Here is a 13,247-nt window from a genome sequence, read left to right on the forward strand (position 1 = left end):
ATTCGCTAGTGTTATGCAGAGCTCAAGGTGTGGATTTAAAAAATCAATAAATATAAATATCTAAAATTAGAAGCACAAAACTTGCCAGGGAAACGCGCTAGTATCTTAATATATATTTGTTTTCATATCTGTTTTGTCTATATTCTAATATTAAGTACGATTATACCGCAACTGAGAGCTTGGTGCAGGGTATTTCCTGGCTGGTCACTTAACGCACTTTCAATATTATTCGGCGGTCTCTCGATAACATGAAACTTCACGTCTACAGTGAGTATAAATTTGAGTGCGTTTTGTGTCGAAAGAGATTGACAATCATTCAATTGTTGCACATTCAGTTCCTAATTCAATCGGAGCGCCGAATGAGCTTTATTAATTTTGGATCGGCTTTCAATCTGGCTCTCACTTCTCGGGAAGTATCTCCAATTAGTTAACTTGTGAAATGGATTTCGTTTGTGAATACACTCTGCCGAGTTGTTGTTAATGACTGCTAATGAACTTCGGCTCTTACGACGCTTCGAGCTGAAACCAATGCTGAGCTTTGAACAGTAACTCGTTTGCAATTGGGAAGACAGGAAAAGTGCGGTAATGGAAAAAACCCGTTTTTGCTTATCATTTTTCGTATCTGTCTGGGTGGGTTTTATTCGGTATTGGATGATTCAAGATTCATGCATTCGAGTCCTTCAGTTAATATTTATTATCTGAAAATATTGACTTCTGTCTTGTCTACGAGATTACATCCCCCTGTTGAGTGCACACCCGGATTTTCAGCTGAAACCTAGCCAAACTTATTATATATCATTTAAATCTGATTAAAAGTTGTTAAGTTGTAACCGACAGATAATTATTAATGCTGAGCAGCAAATTATCTCCGTCCGTTTGTCTTGAACTTGTCTTTTTTACTCACCCTTGCAAAGAAATCAAAAATCGTTGGATTCATTTTAAGTTTTCGATCAAAAAACAAATTGTTTGTAATGTCAATACTTATTGATGTTTTTTTGGAATATCTCCGATATAATAATGTCAGATTTTGGAATGATATAACAATTTGGATGCTTAACGATGTGAACTATCGATTGGCATTCAAAACATGAAAATCTACATTTTTGACCAAATTTGAGAAAAATGCAAGGGGTTACATCACGTTTTTCACTAAAACGGGGTCGGTTCGAAAATCATAACTTTTTTGATGATTTTTTTTCGAATATCTCGGGTAAATATCGTTTGATTTTGTAGTTTTATACCTTTTTAAAATCGTTGTAATCCTTTCGCTATCCAGTTCGCATTAAGAACGGCTTAAATAAAAGCTTTTGACAAAAAAACGAATCAATTGTTGAAATATCCTGTGGGATCAGCGTCTACATATTTCATAGGACTTAATATAATTGCGTCAATAATGTCACAGACAGAACTTTTGGGTTTTTTTTTAAAGATTTCTTGAACAAGTTTGTCCAGTCAACTTTTCTAATTTTCATATGATTGCAATGTGGGTAGGTATTTTTTAGTTAAGCGTAGGGTTTTTCATTTTATTTACTACACACGTAATTTCCGCTAGAATATTCCGGTAATGACAATTAAATTTGCATAATAAAACAAGAGTATTCTAATCGGGAGTGCCCGACTAGGGTAGACTGTGAACCTTCTTCTCTTGCCTATTGCCTAAAAAAAGGCAATGGCCAAGTTCTCGATTATCGGAAGCAAAAAAGTACTTCACGGGGCCTGGGAAGGTACGTTCAAAATTGCATGTATCTAACTCTCATTTAAATTTCGAGGACAGATATAAGAAAAGAGAGATGGACATTTCCAAGTCGACTTCGCAATAAATGCTTTCATCTGACTCATTGCGTAATAAACGGAGAGAATAATATTTATTACTCAATGCATCTGACTGTTAAATACATTTGCACATAAATATTATACCTTTTTAATCGATTTCATTTTCATTTGGAGGATCAGCCTACTATAACTTCCACTTGAAAATAATTGTATTTAATTAATTAAAACAATGCCTGCGTTCATTTGACTTTGTTTAGCCAGTCTCTGATTTTAGACAATATCTTTGCCCACAAAATGTTTTATAAAGCAAAGTCTACCAACACAAACAACCAGATACACTAGAAAACAGTATGATTCATTTTGCACCATTTTTATATATAGTAACAATAGTTCAATTGTATTGTTTTGTTGAATTTGGCAAACTAAACATACAACGTTATTTTGGAATGTATATTTTCTGGTCCGCAAAGCCAGCATAATGTTAAAAGCCCACCTCTGCCTAAAAGTATGTTTTGCTATTTTTTAAAATCCCTCAATCACGACCGACCAACCTGTGCTGGGCCATATGCATAATTCACAGAAATTTTGACCTGGATCAAGTTAGAAGCTCTTCCTAACTGAGTCCCATGTATCGTCTATACAGGGTAGACCTGTACCTATTGACCCTATTGGGTAAAAAAGGCAAAAAGTTTTTATAATATTTTTTTAAAAATAATTTAACCATTTAGAAGGGAGGATTTGCATTTAAAAATAAATATATAACCGAAGTTTTTCAAGAACTCATTTTGCATAATGCTCGGAAGGAGCGCAGCCGCAGCCTGTGTGTGTGTATATATTAACGGGAATTCTTATGGCAGGGTATCGTATAGTTGGAATCTCTCCAAATTGTTCTATCCATTTCTGCGTCACAGTGTTAGGCGAAATGCTGGTGACAGAGAGCGCGTTATTGTTATTGCCTTTGTTCGGCTGCGAAGAGCAACCGCCCGCCCGAGTGCTGACGCGTGTAAGCTTCGAAGCGCACTCTACATTGTGGAGTCTACGATCTCGAGCTCTCATTCGACCGAACGAAGTGCTCTCTGAAAACTTTCGATGACGACTCGGGCGGGAGTTTATTTGTGCATGTCGGATGAGTTGGAGCTGCGAGCAGAGGCGGAATCAAAGCTTTCGTATGTCACGATCTTTATTGAGCAAGTCAAAGCCCACATTAACGCACACACAGGTGTGACAGTTAGAAAACTCCTCTCTCCCTCTCTTGCGCTCGCTCTCTCTCTCTCTCTCTCCCTCTCTGCCTGTCAACACGCAAGTGTGAGCGAGTTGCCATTATGCTATCTGCGAGATACTTTTGGGCACTACCACTTCAGTTGCCGATAAAACGTCAAGCTGATTCCACGCTCCACGCTGCGCCACAAAAACAACTTTCGGACGAGTCACACGCATTCCACGACAATACATAAATGTAATTTTCTTCGCTATTTCATGCCGCATATAATCAGCCGCAGCAGCAGAAATAAGTCAAACAAAGCGAAAACATTCCGCAACGGGAACGGGATAAAACTCAGTTACTGCTACGCTTGAAGTTGTTCGTTCCAGTCTCTTCCAAAATGTGCCGCTGTTGTCAAAAGTAAGCGGACCTCAACCTTTTTTTTTATATATTTTTTATTTTTACATTTTCTGCTAACATTTGATTTTCTTTGCCCTTTCCTCGCACTCTTCAAACACCTTTCAGCTGCTTGGAAGATTTCTACTGGAACTGCTTTGAAGAACGGTTTTGTTATGATGAATCAATCGGTAAGTCTCAATTTACATTTATGTAGCTTTTCTGTTCACTCTCATTGAGGGGGGGAGGGGGCCTCATCTTTTTGTTGGAGAGTTGAGGGCTAGCCGGTGCATGTTTACCTACGTGTTGCTATGTACATACATATGCATATATATATATGTATATATATAAATACATATGTAACATACATAGTTGCTTGAATGTATGCGTATATTTTGTGTTTAAGCCGTAAAGTTATGCGACAGACATGGACAGTCTACTCTTGAACATGCCCAAACACACAGCGACGTATATATGTATGCGTGTGTGTGTGTGTGTGTGTGCGAAGTGTGCATGAAGTGTCCGGTAGGTGGCGGGCGGGCCGTGATTGGCATTTAAAATGTGTGCACAAAAAAAACAAGCAAATCGATTCGATTGAAATTATTATAATTTAATAGACTGCCGACAGAATGGGCAAAATAAATCAGATTGTATGGCAATGAAGAAATAACAATAATGTTAAAGAGACATCAGCTACTTACATAAGGTAGACATCGCACTAATGATTGCCAATAATAAGGCCAATTGCAGATAATGTGAAATAACAGTATCTATTTGCATTGCTTCACAGCCAACTATAATGCCGAAGACGATGAGGAATATCTATCGGCCCAGAAGAGTGGCACGATTATTGGCCGCGCTCAACATGCTGGGCCGCCGGACAATAACCAGCATCTACTGACTGTGCCACACCCAATTTGCAATCAGCCGCTGGGTCGTGGCAACTCGGGCCTAATGAGGTACTAATTGCCAGAGCAAGCGAAGCGCCGACATTTGCTAATTTATTAGTTAGTTGCTGTCAATTGGTCAGTCGCACGCTTTGATTCATTTGCCTGCGAATCTGATTTGCCGGACACTGGGGAAATGATGATGGCACAGCGCTCGGCCAAATGCAATATTTGCTATTTGCATTGGCAGCTATGTATATGGTTTTCTTTTTTTCTCTCGCTCAATTGTATTATTTATCTATATTTAATGTTTGTGTATTTTTGCACAGTGCCAAAATACACGAAGAGGATTATCGCCGCGTGACGCAGACGAATGTGCCCATGCTTGGCCCAGAGATACTGGCGGTGTTCGCCAACTCGCAGATCTTCCAGGACCATCAGCCAACCAAGCTGAACCGCATCAGCACGAAGACCTACCTGGCGGGCATCCACTCGCCCAATAAGGAGGCACCCACCACGCCGCGTCTCAGCGAACAGGAGCGCCTGTTGCGACGTCTGGAAGGTAATGAGGGGCACAGCCACGCCCAAAGTCATGCCCAGATTGTTCCAAGTGGGGGGGCCAGTGGCAAGACTAGCGGTAAGAGCACGCGCAGCAGTAGCATCGTCTCTGGCGGCGTGCCGAAGGTTAAGTTCTACTTGAGTTAAACAGAACCCATAACAAGTTCCAAGCTGTGGGTAGCAGTATTAGTGCCAAAGATACTTACTTAACTATGTATTGAAAACTTTCACTTAGTACCTACACCACAAAATGTGACCTAATATCATTAATTAGACGTAAGAATCGATAACCAGGCAACCAACCAACCAACCAGTAAAGAGTGAGAATTGAAAATATTTACCTTCAGTTAGCGTTTAGTAGTATTATTCTTATTCTTATTCGTATTGTTAGCACCTAGCTACCTATAAGTCTTATGTATTTCATCATGGACTTTATTAGACCTTGTAATCACTTGATTAGCTCTATGTTGAATGAAAAAAAAACAAAAAAAGGTAAATGAAAAATGAAAGTAATGAAAACCAAAACATATACTCAAAGGCAACTAATGCATTGTTATGGATGTCATCAGTCATCAATCATCGCTGAACTGTCTGCTGCAAGCTTTGAGAAATGTTAATTTGTTGATTTTCATTTGATGTCCTTAAATTTGGAATATATTGAAAGATATTATTCAGACTCCAGCTTGTTGCAAACTAGTTGTAATTGGTTTGTAATCATAAATCATTACTTGATGAAAAAATGAATTTCTGTGATTCAAATTGGGATTTCAGAATATGGTTGGGCTTGAATAATCTTATTTAGTTAATATACTTACAATAATGTCGACTTCTTAGAAAAAAGCTTGCAAAACTATTCTGACTTATATAATGCGCGAGTAAATGATGAAAATAGTTGTTTCTGCAATTAGCTTGATGTAATGGAAGACCCAATTATCACTTTAATAGGCTTTCTTAGAAAGATAAGCTTTAAAATAAACCCAATACTTATTAGACTCGACCTTTATCTTGCCTTTTGATAGTCGAGCAAATAATCAGTAGTTGTGCACAAATTGTACTTGGTTACATTTTTCAAATCATCTTTTACCATTGAATACGTAAATTGCTCGTGCGCTAATGAAATCGGTAATGCAAACAAACTCGAGCGAACACATGTCTAATAATCGAGCATTTTCCACGCTTGCGATAACAATGCCGTTTACGGTAATGTCCACCTGGAAATTATTAATCCGCATTAATTCTTTTTACCCCATACAAAATCCTCTCTCCACTTAACTGATGCGAATCCTTTGCCACGCCGAAGTTCGTCACAATTGTAATACCCTCTACAAGGGTATCAAAAGGAAGACGGTTCCCAAAAAATGTAGTGCCTAAAGATAGTGTTGTAAAAGTCAATTTTTCTTTTATACCTTTTGAGAGAAGCGCGACAAAAAACCAAGTAAAGAAGTTGTATGCTGAGAACAGGATTTGGAATCGATATTCTTCGATGTTGGCCCAGTTGTCGAAAGTATACTTAATCTATTTATAGTATTCACAATCTCGATGTGGATCAAGAGTATATATTCTTCAAAGGTGACTGGAATGCCTCCTGAATACATATATAATAATAAATTTAGAATTTAATCACTAACACCAAGAATTGAATTAAAAGAACAAAATGATTGCATTTATTGTAGGCGAGGGCTAAACGAAAAAAAATGAAGAGTTTTGCTTCTGTTACCTTGCGAACATTCACCACAGCAGATAAGGTTAACTTTACCGTAATCGGGAATGTTCCTATCAAGTCTATACAAGTGCAGCGCGTAAATCAGTTTTATACCCTGTACACATTGCAAAACGGGTATGAATGAATTTAATAATATTAATATTTTCAATAATAAAATTAACAATAGTAATAAAATTAACAATAATAATAATGTTAAGAGACGGTCTGATGTGCCAGGGACATGAGTTGCTCGACTCTTATTGAGGGGAAGAATCCCTCATTGGAGCTTGGAGTCCAAAACTTTTTGCCAGTAACAAGCAGAATATGTCATTTCCAACTCCATACAGTATATATATATATATATTTTTGATCAGGCGACGAACTGAGTCGATCGTCCGTCCGTTTTCCTGCGAAAGATCTACAGAATTTCACCTAAGAGCAAATAAAATTGCATAACATCAAATACAGGGTATCTCCCAGCTGTCATTCTCGAATTAAGTAGTTTGACTTGGTTTGTTTGCTTCGCTGATAACCAGTAATAAAATTTGTGCGCTGATAATGTGATAGGAATTCTTTTCTTCTCCTGTTTCTGTTTCTGTTTCTTTTTATATGTTTATATTTTCTTTTTACTATGTGTGCATCAAAATAAATGAATATAATTATATTCGTTTCCTCAATGTTTATTATTATCAGCAAGCATCTCCAGAATTAAAGCGCCTCTGATAAAATGTATAATGTAGTTAGCTTGACTTTTCATTTTCTCGAGATTTTCTCGTGTTATCTTTGCCAATTTTTAACTTCAAGCTGTATACAACGCTTTTCAAATAATTTCCCGCCCATCATACTTTGACTTTGAATAATTTTTTAAATTATTTCACATATGTAGTTGTGTGAAAAGAAGGATAACATTTTGGAACAAGTATTTTCGCCTTTATAAAGTGACGAAAATCAAACTTTCATCCTATAAACTTTGACTGCCAAATTCTCGAACAACTTTTATTATTTAATTTAATTTAATTTAATTTAGTTAGTCACAGCAGGATGACTCTCATGTCAAAGCAAAGCTGGCAATTTACTCAAAAAGTATCCTGATGCATAATTTACATATATTTATTAATATCGTGCGATATAACAACGAGAAAGAACATTTAAACCATTAAATAGTTTGAGCTTTTAAGTTATTTCTTTTATTTTATTTTCTTATTTTTATTTTTTTATTATTGTTTTATTAGTTATGCCAGGAATCGGACAGCAATATTGGCCATAGCAAGGCAGGTAGAGTAAGGAGTTTTTAAGTGAGATATTTAAGGTCTTTTTTACGAAAATTAAACTGTCCTCATTTTGTAAACAAATATGTCATAGTTTTTTTTTAGTTAAGAGGCCTGACTAGAGGAAAGGTGCGTAGTTATAGAAAATATACGAAAGTCAATATTTCCAATATTAGCAGTCTCTATTTCTTATAATCTATGAGGTCGATAGACACTAATATCTTTGGGCTACATTTATTAAAGTCATTTACAGAATTGCGTTTAAATTAATGTAATTAATTGTTTTTATTACAGCTGGTCTGCAGCTCGATGCAACCGACTCAACCAAGTCGGAAACAGCCGGAGCCGTACCGACGACATCCGAGAAACGGATTACCTTCACATTGGCGTCCTCGGACTCATCGCCGGAGGGCAGCCAGACGCTGACGCCGAAGAAGTTTGAGCCCATTGCCGAAGAGGAAAAGGAGGATGACAAGGATATGCTGGACGAGGTGATATTGCGACCGCGTCTCATCGATCGCCATCCGCATCTGCTGCCAAACGTGGCCGGGCTGGCGGCGACGCCCAAGCGCATTCTGCGCTCCGCCAAGAGTGTGCCGCACATGAGTGTTGCGGCCAGCGAGACGGACATATTCGCCATAACGGGCACGGGCAGCCAGATCAGCATGACCCCGGAGGTGCCGTCCATATCGTTCAGCAACTTGCCGAAGAACTACGAGGACACGCCGACCATTGAGAAGTATCGCGTCTCGCAAAGCCTCTACTCCATACAGAACGCGAATGCGGCGCGTGCCTCACAGGATGACTACTCGATGCCTCGCTATTTCCGGCGCTCCAATATGCTGTTGACTCAGAGCACCGAAATACTGCCCGGCTCCATATCGCTGGCCTCCATATCAACGTCCGCGACCTCCACCTCCTCGTCCAAGGACGAGCTGCGTCGTCCCGAGCAGGTCAAGAGCAAGCGCCTCCAAATGCTGCGCGGCAACCTGCCTCCGCTTCTCATCCACTCGGTTTCCTTCAAGCGCAATCGAGATGAGGCCAAGCAAGTTGATTAGCTCTCTCTACACCCGTTATTATTACTTAATCATTTTATTGTTTAAACATTGTTGTTCAATTTATGTTGTCTTAAATCAAATGTGCCTTGCTATACTCGTATTTGTCCATGCTGGCGACTAAAAACATTTACTTTTGCATGTATGCAAAAGCTGTAGTCGCATTTTGACTTATTTATTAATTAATTTGTGTACAAATTATTTTATTTTGTATTTTACAATTGATATTAATAACAATACAGACACACCTATGTTTTTCTACCCTAACATAGTTTATTATAAATTTGTCACAAATTTGAAGGAGACGTTGGACAACCTCTAAACTTGATTCGTTAAACCGCCTAAAGGTAGCTGGATCAGCTGAATCAGATCAGTATATCATACAGATCTGACAGATCGATCGAAAATGAAGTTATTGAATGTATAGATTTTTTGGGTGATTTTTGAGTCTTGACATCTCGATGCAACTTGACAGACTCTCAGACTATGCTGTCATACTTTCTATATCGTATTCGTATACAGAATCAGTCATAAAATTGTTTTAATTAAAAAGATCGTTTTAATAGTTTTTGAATAATCTTTAAAGAAGAACAACCTAAGATATATCACATAGCTTATCCGCAGATCGAGTTTATTTGAAATCATTAAAAGCAAGTTTCCACGAAATCGATAAGCATCGATATTAATATCCTGTGTTTAAGGATTTAAGACTAAATCCCCCCAAAATTGTTAAAAAAACATATTCGAATTAATTATTTATGCCCTGCAATTTGCATAAAAATCGTTTAATCGACTCCAGAGTTAGGCGTATTCGCATTTCCTATAATACATATATTCCTATATTACATAAAGCTTCCTCGTGAATCAATGTATAGAAGAAACTTCTCCTGTTCGGCAGTTATTGACTTCGGCACTTGTTTATAGTTATAAATAGAAATTGTTATTCTACATATGCCCACAATTTAATGTTATTTTCCTATAGTTAACCATGATATCTGCATCGAGACCGGTTACTTTAAATTAGTCATTCGTCTAATAAAAAATTACGAAGGCGTCATTCTGCTGAATGTGGTTTTAATGTATACGCCACACGCTAGTTGTAGCTTATAAAAAACAGGGTGAAATCATAACGTAACGAAACGCCGGACTCTACGGACGACCCCTCTCCAGGATCTTTACAATGTTCCGGACTACTTTGGCTGCGCTTATGATGTTGGAAATTTTGACGGGCTTGTCAATATCAGGGACTCGCATTGCAGGTGAGTTTCAAGTCAAATATATGTTTAACGCATTTGTGTTTTGCTGTCCTTCCATTTGAAAACTTGAAATAGTTAATCGTGTCACAAAATTTAAACATCTGATTTGAACCGATAAAGTGGTTACATGGTTACAATGATAAGCGAAAATATTCGTTAAAGTATATAATTATTATAATTATAATCAAATAATCGTCTTTTTCAGAACCATCAACAGCTATAACTATAAGTCGGCTGGGCATACCGGCAGGTTACAATCCCTCGCCGTTGTTCAAGAAGTTCGGAACCGGATATTACTATATACCTGAAGCGGGATTCGTCACCTGGTACACGGCTCTGCACAATTGCCACAGTATTGGTGGCCATTTAATAAGCCTGTCCAAAATAGAAGCTCTTCACGAATTGAGTAGTTATATTAAAAATACGACACATTCCACAAATTATTGGCTGGATCTCACCGATCTCGGCAAAGAAGGCCACTACGTTTCCATGTCCAGCGGCATGCGGCCAAGCTATGTGGATTGGTGTGACAATGAAGAGCCAATCAATTCAAATACCTACGAAAATTGTGTTAATATCGAGAATACGAATTCGTCCAGGCCGTGCATGAAATCACTTTCTTGTGATTTCCTTAGGAGCTATATTTGTCAATCGCATACTCCCAGAACAATCTCAATTGTGGTTTTGTAAATGTTTTATACTTATAAGTATTAAGCTAAGTATTTGTTTTTGTTGCTAAGTCATTTTTTAATTTGTAAGACTTGCAACTATTTATTGATTATATTGTTTCTGTTTTAAAAATCAGTTTAAAACAAGTCAGAGGTTCTAGTCGGTAGCTCCCGACTAGGAGATACCCTAAACTCTATTCTTCCGACAGGCGTAAGGTATAAAATGAAAAATACTTGATATATACATATATACTATTCTAGAAGTATGTCATGTCAATTTTGGTGACTCTAGCTCATATTATTTGCCGAAATTGCCCAAAAAACAGGATTTCGATATCGATTTGTATCGATTACTTGAAAACGGGGCAAGTTATCGAATATCGGAAACAAACTAGGAGGACCTACAGTTAAAATTTCAAGTCTCTTATAGGTTCTGAGATCCTTGCGTTCAATCGTACGGACAGACGGACGGACAGACGGACATCTGCCTGTTACATACATTTGCACAAATACATTATACCCTTTTTAACCATTTTAAATGGGTTCAGGGTATAAAAATTAATCTAATATTCGATCAAAAAGTAAATCTGTTCGCAACTAGATAAGCTCTCGATTTACAGATTGTTATTTTTGATATATGCTCGGGATTCAAGCCCAAAACGATTCCGCTTTATAAAAGCTCAAATTATTTATTACTCAATTATTTATTCGCTCGCTTTAATAGCATTAACAAGCTTTAATTAACAGCTGTTCGATCCAGATCGGAGCCCCAATAAAATTTACACACTGCCATAACAAACACAATTAGCGACAGCCTCAAGATATGCAACATTTTCTATTTGGAACATTTAATGAGACAAACAAAATGGGACAGAGCATTCCGCTGTCTACATTACACATTATTCACACCAATTCGCATTCGTATTCGCCCTTAATCTACACATGCTTCCTTAAGCTCCATGTCTTTAGATATATTTTACAAAGATATTTGAAAATTGATTCGAATTTAATATCCAAAAGTCTATCAATCTATTATTTGCACCCAATTTTATTCCCTGGATAAACTTTCGTTTATTCACCCCAAGTGCAGCAGTTAAAAAACCTGTTGAAACCAATCGAATATATTAACAAAAAAGTTCAATACAAACTCTGATCTCCATTTATTAAAAGACTTATTTAACATAACAAGCATATTATTTATAACATGCTAAGAGAATAATAATAATAGATAGAGCATGAACAAGACTTTTTGACCCTAATAAAGCACATATCAAGACTGCGCACCGATTTGAACCAGGAAAACGGAGCTTAATACCCGAGTTTAATCGCCGAGGTTATTCAATTTTGTGATGATATGCGTAAAGCATAGAAGGATACATCTCCGACCTCATAAAGTATATATTTTCTAGATCAGCAGAGTTTTTATTTTATTCTTTCTTACTGTCAGATTAGTCGAAAACTAAACTCTTGAACGAAAAAATATCTTGTTTTTCAAGATATCTTGATCTAACTCAGCATTTATTAGTTTCACTATGCTCCTTCAATATATGCAAAATCCTATCAATATCGAACCACTATATCATATAGCTGCCATCGGAACGATCGGTCAAAAAATTAAGTTCTTTGTATAATGAACATTTTTGTTTATTAAGATATCTTAGTATTTAAATGATGCTGTCTTTTCAAGATCGCACGACTATATTATATGGCGGTATAGGGAGAATCAGTTTTCCGCAAACTCCGTATTAACGAGCCGTAAAGCTGTCGAAGATATCAATATTTTGTCGTTAAACTATGAACCCAACATTAAACCGGCTTAGTTGGGTTAAATACCTCAAGCCGGACCTAAACCAAATAATTTTAATTTTTAAATAGTTTGGATCAAAAAAATGTTTATATTTTCAAATATTGAATGTGTCACAAAATGTATTTATTTGTCCGGATGGTTTTTCATACATTCCATGACTTTGATTATTTATAATTATAATTTATATTTGATATATATATATATATATATATATATGCCCTCTCCGTCTGTCCAGACACCTTTGCCTGTGTTGTCCCTTCCGAGCAACTTGGATTCATCTCCAATGTTGTCATTATCGCCTTCTCCGAGCGACTGCCCAAATATTACCCCAATTTTATCCCGTGAAATAGTCCCATTAGACCCTGTACCTGAACCTGTCCCAGTTAGCCAAACTGCCTCAGCCCCCTCAGCTCCTGGCCGCAAAGGTAGACCTGCGCGCAATCTTGCCCAGATTGTTAAAAACAATCATGGTGCCTCTTTAGCCCCACCAAATCCTGTTCTCCCTGCAGCCCCATCAGCGCCTACGTTAACTGTTGTTGCCCCTCGTAGGCAAGTTTTTGTGTCTCGACTTTCGTCTGACACCACCTCTGAGTCATTGGCAGCCTATATTGCTAGCCTATTCTGCTAGCGTGTCAATTACTAAATTTAATTTCTCCACTCCTCGTGAAATATCATC

The 13,247-nt window shown here is 37.4% G+C and overlaps 2 protein-coding genes across 3 annotated transcripts; both read left to right on the plus strand.

Annotated features, from left to right (window-relative positions):
• Positions 1-2,964: 2,964 nt before the first annotated feature.
• Positions 2,965-8,969, plus strand: LOC135428835 (uncharacterized). Of its 2 annotated transcripts, none has more exons than XM_064682949.1 (5): positions 2,965-3,394; positions 3,500-3,561; positions 4,161-4,329; positions 4,587-4,846; positions 8,125-8,969. In XM_064682949.1, the coding sequence occupies exons 1-5, from the start codon at positions 3,375-3,377 to the stop codon at positions 8,841-8,843; spliced, it is 1,230 nt and encodes a 409-aa protein (XP_064539019.1). In that variant the 5' UTR covers positions 2,965-3,374; the 3' UTR covers positions 8,844-8,969. The 2 variants fall into 2 exon arrangements, with proteins under 2 accessions (XP_064539019.1, XP_064539018.1); XM_064682948.1 differs by having other exon boundaries at positions 2,995-3,394; positions 4,587-4,819; positions 8,080-8,968.
• Positions 8,970-9,741: 772 nt separating this feature from the next.
• Positions 9,742-10,824, plus strand: LOC135428925 (C-type lectin 37Db-like). The gene is made up of 2 exons (XM_064683053.1): positions 9,742-10,099; positions 10,302-10,824. Exons 1-2 carry the CDS (start codon positions 10,021-10,023, stop codon positions 10,784-10,786), a joined length of 564 nt encoding a protein of 187 aa, XP_064539123.1. The 5' UTR covers positions 9,742-10,020; the 3' UTR covers positions 10,787-10,824.
• Positions 10,825-13,247: the final 2,423 nt, after the last annotated feature.

This window comes from Drosophila montana, unplaced genomic scaffold (assembly GCF_035044405.1).
Source record: "Drosophila montana isolate Dmon_TW-CO22-7 unplaced genomic scaffold, ASM3504440v1 contig_2581_1, whole genome shotgun sequence".
Classification (NCBI taxonomy): domain Eukaryota; kingdom Metazoa; phylum Arthropoda; class Insecta; order Diptera; family Drosophilidae; genus Drosophila; species Drosophila montana.

What these genes read in the sequence shown, in the direction of transcription:
- LOC135428835 (XM_064682948.1), top strand. Translation starts at nt 3,375, where the DNA reads ATGTGCCGCTGTTGTCAAAA. An exon ending in GGCAACTCGGGCCTAATGAG is followed by an intron (nt 4,330 to 4,586) that starts GTACTAATTGCC and finishes ATTTTTGCACAG; the next exon opens with TGCCAAAATACACGAAGAGG. An exon ending in CCTGTTGCGACGTCTGGAAG is followed by an intron (nt 4,820 to 8,079) that starts GTAATGAGGGGC and finishes TTTTTATTACAG; the next exon opens with CTGGTCTGCAGCTCGATGCA.
- LOC135428925 (XM_064683053.1), top strand. Translation starts at nt 10,021, where the DNA reads ATGTTCCGGACTACTTTGGCTGCGCTTATGATGTTGGAAATTTTGACG. An exon ending in ATCAGGGACTCGCATTGCAG is followed by an intron (nt 10,100 to 10,301) that starts GTGAGTTTCAAG and finishes CGTCTTTTTCAG; the next exon opens with AACCATCAACAGCTATAACT.